Source organism: Entelurus aequoreus, linkage group LG09, assembly GCF_033978785.1.
Source record: "Entelurus aequoreus isolate RoL-2023_Sb linkage group LG09, RoL_Eaeq_v1.1, whole genome shotgun sequence".
Classification (NCBI taxonomy): Eukaryota; Metazoa; Chordata; class Actinopteri; order Syngnathiformes; family Syngnathidae; genus Entelurus; species Entelurus aequoreus.
In genome coordinates this window covers 80,832,146-80,847,580 of record NC_084739.1, presented here as the reverse complement: position 1 = coordinate 80,847,580, position 15,435 = coordinate 80,832,146, and the positions used below count along the sequence as shown (strand labels likewise).

Sequence of the window (15,435 nt, the reverse complement as noted above, 5' to 3'; positions counted from 1 at the left end):
ACACACAATATATATGTATATATATATTGAAATGACATATTTTAGACTACTTTTGGCGCAGATTTCCTACCAGTACATGAAGCCTTTAACAGATGCATTTGGTCTCCCAGCTTTGCAAACGAGACATTGTCATTGGCCTTATTCAGCTGTCCATCATCAATATCCAAACCCAGGAAATAGGCAAGCTGAAAATCCAATACATGTTATTCTAATGAATATTCCCCGTAATTGTACACAGCAAATGTAGATTTGGGTGCTGACCTTGTGTTCCTGGGCTGCCTCTATTAAGATGGTCCCTACTCCACACATTGGGTCCAGCACAAGGTTACCTGGCTGGGAAACAGGACACAAATACATGTACATTTTAATGAATGTATTATAATTTTAATAACATTGATAAGCAGTCCTTCCAGGAATTCACGCAAATTCAAACAGTTATGCGTGGCCTGGCAACTTTGTCCAATGCCTTAAACTTCCATTATTATTTTCACCAATCAAATTTGTCTCTGACAAAAGCGCACGGTAACTAGCTTTGCTTCTTGTGTAGACGAAACAGAAACAACAAAGTGTGACAATATATCAACTCTTCATTGCTAAAAAGACACGTGTCCCCCTCCCGCGTAGCTCGGACCTACTTCCTGTTCCTGTCTACCACGCTAAGCCTTGTGGGTAAAATAGTATAAAAAATGTACTTGCTAGTTTACATGTGTTTATTTATTTAATCTTTATTAATCCAAGGGAAAGCAATTAAGAACATATTTTTGTATTTGCAATGCTGACCTGGCAAATGTTCATGTTAGAGATGTTGAAGTGTGATGATAATTGCTCATCGTCTCTCATTCACCACTGCAGGTCACTTTCAACAGTTCATAAATGCTCCTAACGAGCAGGAGGTAAGAATGTTTAAGATGAACACTGAACACAGAGCAGAGCAAACAGCGCACAATACGAAAGCATTTGGTGGTGCTTCTTTCAGTAATTACAATTATTTATTACTAGCATTAGTTATAATGAATCAAAACAGTACAGTAATTTGCCAATGAGCTCTGAATATGCGCTTTTAAAGCCATTAAATGTCTACTTTTAAGTATATGCGGTATAAAACATCAATACAGTATTTTTGGGAAAATAATAATGTGCTTTTTGAGGTTAAGGTTACAAGGAACACTTAAAGTATCCATCCATCCATTTTCTACCGCTTGTCCCTTTCGGGGTCGCGGGGGGTGCTGGAGCCTATCTCAGCTGCATTCGGGCGTAGGCGGGGTACACCCTGGACAAGTCGCCACCTCATTATAGGGCCAACACAGATAGACAGACAACATTCACACTCACATTCACACACTAGGGCCAAGTTTAATGTTGCCGATCAACCTATCCCCAGGTGCATGTTTTTGGCGGTAGGGGAACCCACACAGTCACGGGAAGAACATGCAAACTCCACACAGAAAGATCCCGAGCCCGGGATTGAACTCAGGATTACTCAGGACCTTCGTATTGTGAGGCACATGCACTAACCCCTGTACCACCGTGCTGCCCACTTAAAACATTGGTAACAAATTCACAAAATCACAAATTGATCCAAAAAAAAAGGAAGCTGTCGGGACTTCAGGTATTTGAGGGCATAACAATCACAAAAAAGCCTGCAAAATTCTAGACGGACTAAATAATAATAATTAAATGGCATAAAGTTTTTTGTGTAATTAATGTAATAATAGCCATACAGTGCTAGAATGATAATAAAATATGGGTAATTATTTGTATTTTTATAGGTAAATATAATTTTTTTATTTATATTTAAAATATTCTAAATAAATTGATAACAATAAAATATTTTTAAATATTACAATACAAATACAAATAAATATTTACTAAAACAATATATAATATTGTAATTAATTATACAGTAATTTTATAAAATAAACAAATTATTCAACATGACAAAGTAAAGTCTGAATAAGTGATAATACCGTACTTGTATCTGCGCCAGTTCAGCTATAGCCCAGGCGACCGTGGACCTCAGTCCTGTGGTTTTGATGTAGCTCCGGTTAGCCAGAGGGAGCCTGAGGAAACAAGTCCAAACAAAACACAGTAAGACCCGATGCATTCAAGGCGTGCGTTCAGGGTGATACCTGGTTAGTGGAATCCCAAGCAGACAGAGGTCGTCAGTCAGGTACACGCTAATCTGCAAGAAATCAATCAGCAGCGCTAATATAGAAAGAAATAGAGGAGCAATAAAAATAACAATTACTGTACCTCCAGCTGAGGGTTCCTCAAGTCAACCTTCCAGCCTAACTGGCGACTCAGACAAACTCCCAACGCTTTGCTTATCTCCTTTGAAACAATTGTAATTATTCGATGCATGTGCTTGTTTATGCAACTATTTAATGCATCCAAATCTGCTTTAACTTGATAGGAATAACATTTGTATTAGTGTACCTGCATGCTGAGGATGCGTGACAGGGGTCCAGAGCACTTGCAGTTGATCCGAAAGGAGAGCGGGACAGATGAAGGTCCCTCTGACAGGCGAGTTTCTTTTGCTGCCTTACCTTTTCCTGAAATAAAAAGCAACAATGACAGAGGGGAGTTTGAATGTTCTTCTTGCATGTGCTTGTGTGGGGTTTCCTTTCTCTTTTTTCTATATCCCCAAAACATTATTATTAGCCCAATTGGAGACTCTAAAGCAGGGGTGTCAAACACATTTTCATTGCACCGCAGTTTTGGCGGCCTTTGGAGGACGACTTCCATCCATCCATCCATCCATTTTCTACCGTTTATTCCCTTCGGGGTCGCGGGGGGCGCTGGAGCCTATCTCAGCTACAATCGGGCGGAAGGCGGGGTACACCCTGGACAAGTCGCCACCTCATCGCAGGGCTGGAGGACGACTTGTAACAGTGAATATACAGTACCACATATGAATGTAAATGTATAATCGCCTCATATATATATATATGTATATATATATATATATATATTTATTTTTTAATTATTTTGAAATCATAAGTCAAGGTGACAAGCAGGTACTTAAGTTTAAGGTGTCATGATTTGATATTAGATATCAATCTAAAATCAGCAAAACAAAAACAAGTATCAGATTATATTGGCTTGCATGTAAAATGTCCCATACAAGCAGTGATTCCTGGCAGCCAGTTAGCATCTAAATGTCCTCCAATAAACACACATGGTTGCCCTTTTCTTCTATTTTAGTCAAGTAATTTATAAAAAATAAACACGGTAGACGAGAGGCTTCTAGGAACTAGCAGCTACACAACAGCTTAGCACACAATGGCACACACGCTAATAATAAAGTCTCTTTAATTGAACAATAAACAGAACATTTGTCAATATTAACAAGTATCAAATACTCATAGTTGCATACTACTTACACATACAAAGTCTCCAAGGCATATTAGAAAGTGTCCAGTAACAAATGTGCCAGCATCATTCAACTTACTGGGTCATGAGCTTATTTTAATAGTTTATTGTTACAATTACCACTCCGCTTCAACTTAAAGACAGCATACGTCCATTCCAGGTGGTTAATAATAAATAGGTAAGTGGTTTTTTTCCATACTTACCATTGTTCTCTGTTTGATTAATTTCACTTGTTTAAGCTTTTTCTAACATTCCACACTACAAAATAGTAAAAGTACAATCACAAATAAAAAAAAAGCTTGTGAAATCCTGGAGGGACTGAATAATAATATTACCATACCATACCATACCAACTTTATTTATAAAAGCCCTTTAAAAACAACCACAGTTGAAAAACAAAGGGCTGTACACCACAAAGAAATAAAGGCAAAGGACAGACTAAAAAATACAAATTAAAACAGAAGTAAAATACACATTAAAAAAGCAAATACAAAATTACCCTAAGAACAATTTTGTTAGATAAAAAGCAGTTAAAAGTTAAAAACAGTTAAAAAAGTTAAAAGTTAAAAACAGTTTAGAGTCTCATGCTGGGTTAAAAGCCAGTGAATAAAAATGGGTTTTAAGAAGGGTCTTAAAAATAGCCAAAGAAGGGGCCTGTCTCACATGGAGTGGAAGATCATTCCAGAGTTTGGGGCCCGCAACAGAGAAGGCTCTGTCCCCCCTGAGCTTACGCTTGGATTTGGGTACCCCCAGGATCAGCTGATCAGCTGACCTGAGGGACCGGGTGGGGGCATAGAGGTGGAGCAGCTCAGAGAGGTAAGGTGGGGCAAGACCATGCAAGGATTTAAAAACAAGTAAGATCAATCAATCAATCAATCAATGTTTATTTATATAGCCTTAAATGACAAGTGTCTCAAAGGGCTGTACAAGCCACAACGACATCCTCGGTACAGAGTGGACTCTAAAAGACACAGGCAGCCAGTGGAGGGAGGCTAAAACAGGAGTAATGTGCTCTCTTTTTCTTGTGTTTGTTAAAAGTCGGGCAGCTGCAATATTAATTAAATAGCATACATTTTTGTGTGTAGTTGTTGTAATAACATGTTATAGTGTGCTAGAATAATATAATATGTGCATTTATTGATTTTTTCTAGATCATTTTTTTATTTATATTTTTTAATATTTTAAAATATGTTACTAAATACAATTATTTTAAAAATCATTAAATAAAATGATTTCTAAAAAACATTTTAGAAAATAAAATATTACAATAATCATTCAAAAAGATGAAAACATATTAGTAATATAATAATATATAATATTGTAATTATTAATAATAAATGCAACAATTGTCATTATTAAATGTTTTATCATGTATTGTCCACCTTGCAGCTTTGAGGTAGAACAAATAGTAAAAGTATGTATGATTTCTGCTGATATTGTATCGGATAATGTCAGTATCGGCCAATACACGAAGCTCCAATATCGCTATAGTATCGCAAGTGAAAAAGTTAGTACCTAATTTGGGTATTTATTATATGTTTGGAATAACTTGTTGCATGATCAGATACTTATAAAAAAATAGAAAATATGAATTTGATTGCAATTCTTTTATTTCTTTAAAGAAAAATTTGAAGGAAAAAAAAAATCTATCAATAAAGAAGAAGTACTTTATTGATGCACACACATACGGTGGGTCAGATCAGAGTCTGACACCTGTGCTCTAAATTGTCGAAAGGTGTAAATGTTTGTCTAACTGTGACCAGTCTAAGGTGTAACCCCGCCTCTCACCCCAAAGTCAGCTGGGATTGCCTCCAGCTCATCCTAATGAGAACAAGCGCTAAAGAAAATGAATGGAATAATTATATAGATTATTTTTTATTATTATATATCTTATATTGGGGTGTCTAAACTGAAAAATGAAAGCAATCGGGGGCCATTTAGATATTTTTCATTTTTTTAATTAGGGCTCCCCTCAATTTTGGTGACTGTTAAAGGACCCAAAGACCCAAAAGGGTTTCAGTCATTACAGTCTTAAAAATAAGTCTATCTATCCATCTTCTTTCGTTTATCCAAAGTCTGGCCGCGGGGGCAGCAGCTTAGTCTAGGCAAAAGCCCAGACTTCCCCTTAAAAATAAGTACCGGTAATTATTATTATTATTTTTTTAACTTTGAACACTTAAATATCTATAGATCAACGGCGTGGCGAAGTTGGTAGAGTGGCCGTGCCAGCAATCGGAGGGTTGCTGGTTACTGGGGTTCAATCCCCACCTTCTACCATCCTTGTCACGTCCGTTGTGTCCTTGGGCAAGACACTTCACCCTTGCTCCTGATGAGTGCTGGTTAGCGCCTTGCATGGCAGCTCCCGCCATCAGTGTGTGAATGTGTGTGTGAATGGGTGAATGTGGAAATAGTGTCAAAGCGCTTTGAGTACCTTGAAGGTAGAAAAGCGCTATACAAGTATAACCCATTTATCATAACTTCAGATCTCTCCATTGCCATTATTTTTTTTAATGTTTTATGTTCTTTTTTTCCCAAAGAAAACCCAAATTTTATGACCAAAACACGAAATATGCAACATTTTCCCTAAAACATCTAAAAAATACATATATTTAATGCGTGGTAATTGGAGCCTTAAATATTTCAATAGTTCATAACAACATTTATTTTGATTCATTATTATTTTTTGAACGGTTTAAAAAAATCTGACTAAAAATCTCAGGGATGCAAAAGGCCCCCCACTCATAAAAGTTACAAATTATGTTAATGATGTTAAGAATATTATATATATATATATATATATATATATATATATATATATATATATATATATATATATATATATATATATATATATATATACACAGTGATGAGGTGGCGACTTGTCCAGAGCGTACCCCGCCTTCCGCCCGATTGTAGATGAGATAGGCTCCAGCACCCCCCGCGACCCCGAAAAGGGATAAGCGGTAGAAAATGGATGGATGGATATATATATATATATATATATATATACACTACCGTTCAAAAGTTTGGGGTCACCCAAACAATTTTGTGGAATAGCCTTCATTTCTAAGAACAAGAATAGACTGTCGAGTTTCAGATGAAAGTTCTCTTTTTCTGGCCATTTTGAGCGTTTAATTGACCCCACAAATGTGATGCTCCAGAAACTCAATCTGTTCAAAGGAAGGTCAGTTTTGTAGCTTCTGTAACGAGCTAAACTGTTTTCAGATGTGTGAACATGATTGCACAAGGGTTTTCTAATCATCAATTAGCCTTCTGAGCCAATGAGCAAACACATTGTACCATTAGAACACTGGAGTGATAGTTGCTGGAAATGGGCCTCCATACACCTATGTAGATATTGCACCAAAAACCAGACATTTGCAGCTAGAATAGTCATTTACCACATTAGCAATGTATAGAGTGTATTTTTTTAAAGTTAAGACTAGTTTAAAGTTATCTTCATTGAAAAGTACAGTGCTTTTCCTTCAAAAATAAGGACATTTCAATGTGACCCCAAACTTTTGAACGGTAGTGTATATATAATATACTATATATAATCTTTACTTTCAACTCTTAAATATCTAGATTAAACTCTCGATCCAATAGCCGATTTTAAGTTTGTATTATTTTTGCAGCAATGTCAGTTGTAATGGCATCTGTGTTATTTGTAATAATAATAATGGATTCGATTTTATATAGCGCTTTTCTATTATTAGATACTCAAAGCGTTCACAGAGAAGTGGGAATCCATCATTCATTCACACCTGGTTGTGGTAAGCTACATTTGTAGCCACAGCTGCCCTGGAGTAGACTGACGGAAGCGAGGCTGCCAGTTTGCGCCTACAGCCCCTCCGACCACCACCTATCATTCATTCATCATTCATTCACCAGTGTGAGTGGCACCGGGGGCAAGGGTGAAGTGTCCTGCCCAAGGACACAACGGCAGCGATTTGGATGTCAAGAGGCGGGGAGTGAACCTGCAACCCTCAGGTTTCTGGCACGGACGCTCTACCCACTACGCCATACCGCCCCATTTGTGTCAATATTGCAACATTTTCTCGTCACACTACACCTGCTTGCTCGTTTATTCCAATTTTTTATGGTTTTTTTTAGTAATAGTATTTTTTTTTTTAAAAGAGCTGCGGGCTGCAAATGTATATTATAGAATATGAAAACCACTAACTGTAAAGTTGGTTGTGTAAGCTTACCATGTTTCCCCGCAGTCAAGTCGTCCACTTCCCCGCTTTTTTCATCCTCCTCAGCACGCGGCTCATCTTCACAGTTCATCTTCCTCTTTTTCTTCATCGTCTGGCACATCGACCTCCTTGTTCCCGGGGTCTGTTTTCCATTGAGTGCACTGCCAGCCTCCTCCTTCTCCTCTTCCTCCCTGTGTACACTTCTTCTCAACTCCTCATCATACTTCTCTTCAGCCTCCCTCAGATCTTCTGTGTTAACCGCGAGCTCCCCCTGCAGGCGCCTCCACGTCATTGCAGCATCAGTCCACAGTTTCACGTCGTTTATCAGCGTAGACTGCAGCACAGAGGCCGCTCTTGCTGTGTCAACACACGACAAAGAAACAGTTGCTCAACAGTTCTATTTAGATTTATCATTTTTTAAAGTTAATTTGCGTGTTTAAGCTGCTACCTGGACTGGTGTAAGCGGGCAACTTCACAGGTGAGTCATGCTTCAACAGCAAGAAGAGTCTCTCCGCAGACTTGATATCCCGAATTGTGGTTATATTCGCGCAGGAAGTGAACAGCACTTTACCTTGGTACATTTTAACCTACAAAAACACAAACAACCAGTATGTGAAAAGACAAGTTAGCTGGACAGTGTCTACTCTAAAATGATCCACTACTCACGTCTTGGCCCGTTAACTTCCGCGTCACCTCGTCGACTAAAAACGGCTCCATTCCGTTACCGGCCGTGCAGAAGTATCGAATTAAACTCGGTTCTGTGTTCGTGTCAACCATCGTGTTCACCGTTAAATCCTATCTTAAACAGAAAACGCGAGTAAAAAACGCATTTTTGCTGAGTTGAACCGCCATGTTTGTTTACACCGGAAGCGGAAATAGGCCGACAAGCAGCTGCAGTGTATTAAACGACCAACAGGGGGCTCTCGTCGACAACAACAAAGACTTATACAAGACCTTCAATCATCATCCCACATTCTTGCCCTTTATTGTTAAATATGGTAATGTGGTGCTTTAACAATTTAATAAACATCCCAATAAGCCTTCATTGGGAGAGATTAATTCACTTTGTGATAGTTTTACAGAGTGTGAAAGCTTATAAACACAGAAACGTAACATAATTTAATCCCAAACCATTCCGCCCACCAGGCTAATGCAATGACAGTCATACTTATGAACCGTGGCCTTTACAAATGACATTTGCTTTTTAAGCCTGGCTGAACATGGCCCCCGTGTCACGACTAAGTGACCAATGGGGCAGTTACAAATGTCAAAGGGGGTCAAATCTTTTTTCTGAAGTAAAACATGAGATCAGACCCCTCTGCTGTGCATGTTTTAGTTTTTTTAAATCAGGGCGAAAAATATGTCCATGTCTTAAAATGACATTTATTAATTTATGCACATATTAAACATTAAAAAGGAATAACAATGTAAGGTTCACCGAGTTAAAGTTGGTTAGGTCTTTTAAGTTAAAGTTAAAAAGTTAAAGTACCAATGATTGTCACACACACACTAGGTGTGGTGAAATTTGTCCTCTGCATTTGACCCATCCCCTTGTTCACCCCCTGGGAGGTGAGGGGAGCAGTGGGCAGCAGCGGTGCCACGCCCGAGAATCATTTTTGGTGATTTAACCCCCAATTCCAACCCTTGACGCTGAGTACCAAGCAGGGATGTAATGGGTCCCAATTTTATAGTCTTTGGTATGACTCGGCCGGGGTTTGAACTCACAACCTACCGATCTCAGGGTGGACACTCTAACCACTAGGCCACTGAGTAGGTTTTGGAGGGCGGGATTTTTGGCCTTAAGTATTTGCCAATACCGATATGATATCAGCACTAATCAAACATACTTTTATAATTTCAAATGTTAAAAAGGAGGTTTGATCTACATCGGTAGGTACGATAAACCTTGACTTTATAACAGATGTAAGTTTTTTAACTAAAGTATTATTTTGTATATTTAAGTTGTTTTTGGAGACACCTGGTGGGCACAATAATACATTAAATTAAGTTAATTGATGTTGAAAGTTGAATGATCCAGACACATTTGTTACTGGATATTAGGGCTGGGCAGTTGATCAAATTAATCGAACAATTTCAACTTCTCACAATCATAAAAAAACAACGACAACATGCAAATGCCTAAACTTACAACAGTGAAACCGATGAGTGAGTGTTGGAGTGAAAACAAGACCACATACCTTTATAATTTTAAATGTTAGAAAAGGTTTGATCTACATTGATAGGTATGATAAACCCTAACTTTATAACAGATGTATGCTTTTGAACAAAAGCATTATTTTGTTTATTTAAGTTGTTTTTGGAGACACCTGGTGGGCACAATAATTAATTAAATTAAGCTCATTGATGCTGAAAGTAGAATGATCCAGACACGTTTGTTACTGGATACTGACTGGACAATTGATCAAATTAATCGAACAATTTCGATTTTGGCTTCTCACAATCTGTCAGGCTTGGTCAAAAATGGGACTCAGATGCAGAGTAGGGAAAAATCCGGCAGGCTTTTATTTTGAAAGTTTCTTTTCACCTTCAGAGTCAGGGCAAATCAACATAGGCTATAACCTGACTAGTCGGCAAAAAAAGGTTCCACAAAAAGAAACAACCGAAAATCACTCCGAAAGGAGGAAACACAAAAACAATAACAAACTATACTTGGTGCAGGATATAATATATAAAATTTATCATAAACAAAAAACGCTCCAAAAGGAGGGAGAATCAATGGCTATAAAACTTCTACACTGTATCTTATCTAAAAAAAGGTTAACAAAAGGTGTCACTCAAAAAATTTAGGAAAAGGAAGAACTGTAAGAAAAAACTGAAAACTCACCACTTCGGCTGCAAAACTAAATAACCAAAATCACTCTGCTGAGGTGGAGAAAAAGAAAACTCAAAATATCAACAAGGGAATTCAGGATCAAGATATTCAAACAAGAGACGAGGCAAGGCTTGGACAGGTAGCTAGAGAGGCACGAACAAACGAGACAATCTGGCACAGAACAAAGGGAGGCGTGGGCTTATAAGACACATGAGGGTAATGGGGAACAGGTGGAAACAATCAGGGGTCAGGGATGACTTCAGACTGATGACACAAAAGGAAGGGCAAGTGACCTGAAACAAGAGGAGAGTTACTTTTCAAACTAAAACATGCAATTCACAAGACAGAAAAAAAAGACACAATCATTAAAAACGATGACAACATTCAAATGCCTGAACGTACAACAGTGAAACAGATGAGTGAGTGTTGGAGTGATAACAAGACCACGTCTACTAGAAGTTTGGGATATTACTTCTCCCTGGTTGCTACTTTGTATATGATACTGCACGAGTATGTTTAATCAATAATCACTAAACTATTAAAAAAAAATCTGCCAGTTGGCCAATAAAACGGAATCCTCTGTTAAATGCAGAATATCAGGAAAATTGACTTAAATGTGAGTGAAATGTTGTCATTGTGTGGAGAAGCAACATTTGTTGGTGAAAATACTGTGTCTGGTGCCGCTTATTCAAACATGTCCTAAACTAAATGTCGAGATGGCCAATCCAAACAGCGACTACACTACAAGAACAATCCCACACCCACAACACATCTCTTCTGCTTGTGTTGTTGTGAACGACATCATGGATGTAAGATCAATGTACAAACAGTAGTCGTAACTAGAGAGGCTCGCTTTGTTTTTAAACGGCCTCAAGTCGTCTCCACACTCGTCAAGCTCAGAACAACCACATCCGGTCTGACTGTGCTGTGCTAACAATATAAATGTTTCAAAAAAAGTATCTTACATAAGCCAATTGCAAAGCACATTCACAAAAAATATTATGCTTTGACTGAAAATATTGGTCAAAATTTTTCCGAAGATGTATCGCACCAATAAATGAGGATTTGTGCATTTAGTTACACTTGATTAATGACACAAAAAGCACACAATCTATGGTGGTAAAATAATTGTAAAAGGTAAAAAACTAAATTAAAAAAATGTAAAATAGAAAACTGAATTTTATTGTTTTACTATATTGCTGTTGATATTTTTAGTTTATTGATTTTACTAATATTATTATTATTGTTGTTGTTTATTTGTCACTAATTTGAATCCGTTGTTCTTTTAATTTATATTTAAAGTTGAGTTTTGGTACAGTAAAAAAAAAATTCAAATTAATTGATAATCGGGTTATTAACCATGATTTCACTATCAATCAAAAATAATTATGATTACTATTATTACCATAATAGTCCAGCCCTTCTTGATACTCTTTGAAAAAATTAAAACATAAATAAATTAATGGTGTCCTTTTTCACTTCCGATACGATATCGGAGCCTAGATACTGATATTAATCCGAAACAATATCAGTAGGAATCTTACATATTTTTATTATTTTGTAGTGTGGAATGTTAGGAAAGGTTTGATCAAGTGCAATTAATTAAACAGAGAACTGTTTATTATGAACTGTCTGGATTAGACTCAACGCTGTCTTCGAGTTGAAGTGGACACCTAGTGGCCACAATAGTTAATTAAATTCATGATGCAGTAAGTTGAATGGAGACTTAGTGTGTGTAAGTAATAGGGTTGAAAAATTCCGGGAATATTCAAAGTTGGAAACTTTCCATGGGAATTAATGGGAATTAATGGGAATTAATGGGAATAAACATTGCATGCTACATGCTAGATCTTGCAGCATGGTTATTACCTAAGACAACCTGATTTAATGCAATTTGGTTGAATTTCAACCCTGCACTGTGCATTCCTCCATCACATGCCCAGATAATTCCAAGCATGCTACACACTACAGCAGGGCTATTGAGGCCACACTAGTATTTGAGCCCAAGGACTTCATCCAGTCAGGTAAGTTTTGATGATATTACTGGGGTAAATATATTTGATCTGTGGTATTTAAGTTTAATGAAGGTGTAATTGCTTGTTACTGTTTGACTGTAGACTACTCCAGCAGACTTCTACTCAAGCTAGCTAGCTAGCTGTTCCTGGACTTGTTAAATGATTTTGGGGCCAATATCTCTAGCTAGCTAGGTTTATGTACCACCACAGTCTCATAATGAACCGAAACTATTTCTCCGTTAGCTGTGATGCTAATTTTCTCTATGTTTAATCCCATTCATTTATGCTAACAAATTTACCTTTTTTTGTGATCTGTAAAGTTCAACTAGCAAATACTAAATCAAAATGTGTAGTTTCCTCTGCCTTCTGTTCTGCTAGCCAGTCTGTTGTCATACAGGAATGTAGGTTATAGTTTCATTTAGCATGCTGATTGAGTGTTAATTTATTCATCTGGCCTATTTCTATTCATTTGTCCATCAGTGAAATATTTTTAAAGACTACTCCAATAATAATATTGGACTGCCGATAGTATCGGCCGATAAATTATCGGTATCGGTCTCAAAAAGTAAAATGTATGACTTTTTAAACGCCGCTGTGCACACGGACGTAGGGAGAAGTACAGAGCGCCAATAAACCTTGAAGGCACTGCCTATGCGTGCCAGCCCAGTCACACAATATCTACGGCTTTTGACACATTCACAAGTGAATGCAAAGCATACTTGATCAACAGCCATACAGGTCACACTGAGGGTGACCGTATAAACAACTTTAATACTGTTACAAATATGCGCCACACTGTGAACCCACACCAAACAAGAATGACAAACACATTTCGGGAGAACATCCGCACCGTAACACAACATAAACACAACAGAACAAATACCCAGAACCCCTTGCAGCACTAACTCTTCCGGGACGCTACAATATACACCCCCCGCCCCGCTACACCACACCCCCTCACCTCAACCCGCCCCCCCCCGCCTCAACCTCCTAATGCTCTCTCAGGGAGAGCATGTCCCAAATTCCAAGCTGCTGTTTTGAGGCACGTTAAAAAAAATAATGCACTTTGTGACTTCAATAATAAATATGGCAGTGCCATATTGGCACTTTTTTTCATAACTTGAGTTGAAGTTATTTTGGAAAACCTTGTTACATTGTTTAATGCATCCAGCGGGGCATCACAACAAAATTAGGCACAATAATGTGTTAATTCCCAAAATTAGGCACAATAATGTGTTAATTCCACAACTGTATATATCGGTATCGGTTGATATCGGTATCGGTAATTAAGAGTTGGACAATATCGGAATATCGGATATCGGCAAAAAAGCCATTATCGGAAATCTCTACTATTTATATTTGTGTGTGGCATTGCATTAGTGTTTTACAAGCTTCTCATCTTATTCTACAGAATAAGTTGGACGGTGTCCAACTTTGAATAATCAAAAAAATTGTAAAAATTTCCAAACTTCCCGAAACTTTCCACCCCTTTGCAACCCTAGTAAGTAATATGCAACTATAATTATTTAATAATTGCTTGTATTGACAAATGTGCTGTTTTACACTGCAATATTGTTCAATAAAGGACACTTATTACTAGAGATGTCCGATAAAATCGGCCTGCCGATATTGTCGGCCAATAAATGCTTTAAAATGTAATATCGGAAATTATCGGTATCGTTTTTTTTATTATCAGTATTGTTTTTAAATTTTTTTTTTTTTTTTTTACTAAATCAACATATAAAAACACAAGATACACTTACAATTAGTACACCAAGCCAAAAAACCTCCCTCCCCCATTCACACTCATTCACACAAAAGGGTTGTTTCTTTCTGTTATTAATATTCTGCTTCCTACATTATACATCAATATATATCAATACAGTCTGCAAGGGATACAGTCCGTAAGCACACATGATTGTGCGTGCTGCTGCTCCACTAATAGTACTAACCTTTAACAGTTAATTTTACTCATTTTCATTAATTACTAGTTTCTATGTAACTGTTTTTATATTGTTTTACTTTATTTTTTATTCAAGAAAATGTTTTTAATTTATTTATGTTATTTTATTAATTTTTTTATAAAGGACCTTATCTTCACCATACCTGGTTGTCCAAATTAGGCATAATAATGTGTTAATTCCACGACTGTATATATTGGTATCGGTTGATATCGGTATCGGTTGATATTGTATCGGTAATTAAGAGTTGGACAATATCGGAATATCGGATATCGGCAAAAAGCCATTATCGGACATCCCTACTTATTACGCTTGTGTGCTTAGCTGTTGTGTAGCTGCTAGCTCCCAGTAGCCGATAGCCGTCCAAGTTTACCTTTTGTAAATGACTAAAATACAAGAAAGTAGTAGCAAACATGCTACAGGACTGCTTGTATCGGACATTTTAGGTGCAAGTTTTTCTTTTAATAATTTTTTTTTGCTGATATCAGACCCATATCTGATATTAATATGGGCTATCACACTTCACTACAACATCTCCAATTGTAATTACTCTCTCAGCCCTGTCCAACATAATGGAGTTGCATAACAGCACGCCTCACTTTTAATCTATTTAATAGTTTCCTGTCCTCACATCTTCCTCCTCGGTCCATGCGTTCTATTGTTTTTTTTTGCATGAATGAGTGGCAAGAGGACAAAAGGCAAGTTTCATACAAAGCCATACGTCACCGAGTGGCATGTGTATCAGACGGCATCCATTTTGCGAGGCTGTTACGTCCACTTAGCAGCAGCAGGCCTAATTATTGCAAGTGGCAGCAGCTGAAAAGGAGAATTAATACCGGCGTTCTGCATGGACACGTTTAATATTACGGCCTGATGAAAGTTGTCAGAGTGAACGGCGGGGACACAAAGAAGGAACTAAAGCATTCGTCTTGTTTAAAAAAATGTGGGCTTTCAGGGTCCTTGCAATCACCATCCATCTCACAGATGCACATGACAACTACTTTAGACCTTTCATGGCACTGAAATGCGAGGCGGGGGGAGGGGATTATAATATCACC

General features: G+C 37.5%; 2 protein-coding genes across 3 annotated transcripts in view; one reads left to right on the top strand and one right to left on the bottom strand.

The window, feature by feature from the left end:
• Window positions 1-8,468, bottom strand: part of thumpd2 (THUMP domain containing 2) — a 12,893-nt gene extending 4,425 nt beyond the window's left edge. Inside the window, exons 1-9 of one of the 2 annotated variants that reach the window (XM_062059537.1) lie at window positions 8,235-8,468; window positions 8,017-8,155; window positions 7,581-7,925; window positions 2,437-2,552; window positions 2,254-2,331; window positions 2,130-2,182; window positions 1,973-2,060; window positions 262-333; window positions 71-185 (exon numbers count right to left, since the gene is read on the bottom strand). In XM_062059537.1, coding sequence (XP_061915521.1) covers window positions 71-185; window positions 262-333; window positions 1,973-2,060; window positions 2,130-2,182; window positions 2,254-2,331; window positions 2,437-2,552; window positions 7,581-7,925; window positions 8,017-8,155; window positions 8,235-8,345 — 1,117 coding nt within the window. In that variant the 5' untranslated portion in view covers window positions 8,346-8,468. The remainder of the gene's footprint in view (window positions 1-70; window positions 186-261; window positions 334-1,972; window positions 2,061-2,129; window positions 2,183-2,253; window positions 2,332-2,436; window positions 2,553-7,580; window positions 7,926-8,016; window positions 8,156-8,234) is intronic. The other variant, XM_062059536.1, reaches the window with a different exon arrangement.
• The window catches only part of LOC133657797 (uncharacterized), a 29,096-nt gene continuing 21,475 nt past the window's right edge, over window positions 7,815-15,435 (top strand). Inside the window, exon 1 of the mRNA XM_062059538.1 lies at window positions 7,815-8,046. The gene's annotated coding sequence lies outside the window, so the exon portion shown is untranslated. The remainder of the gene's footprint in view (window positions 8,047-15,435) is intronic.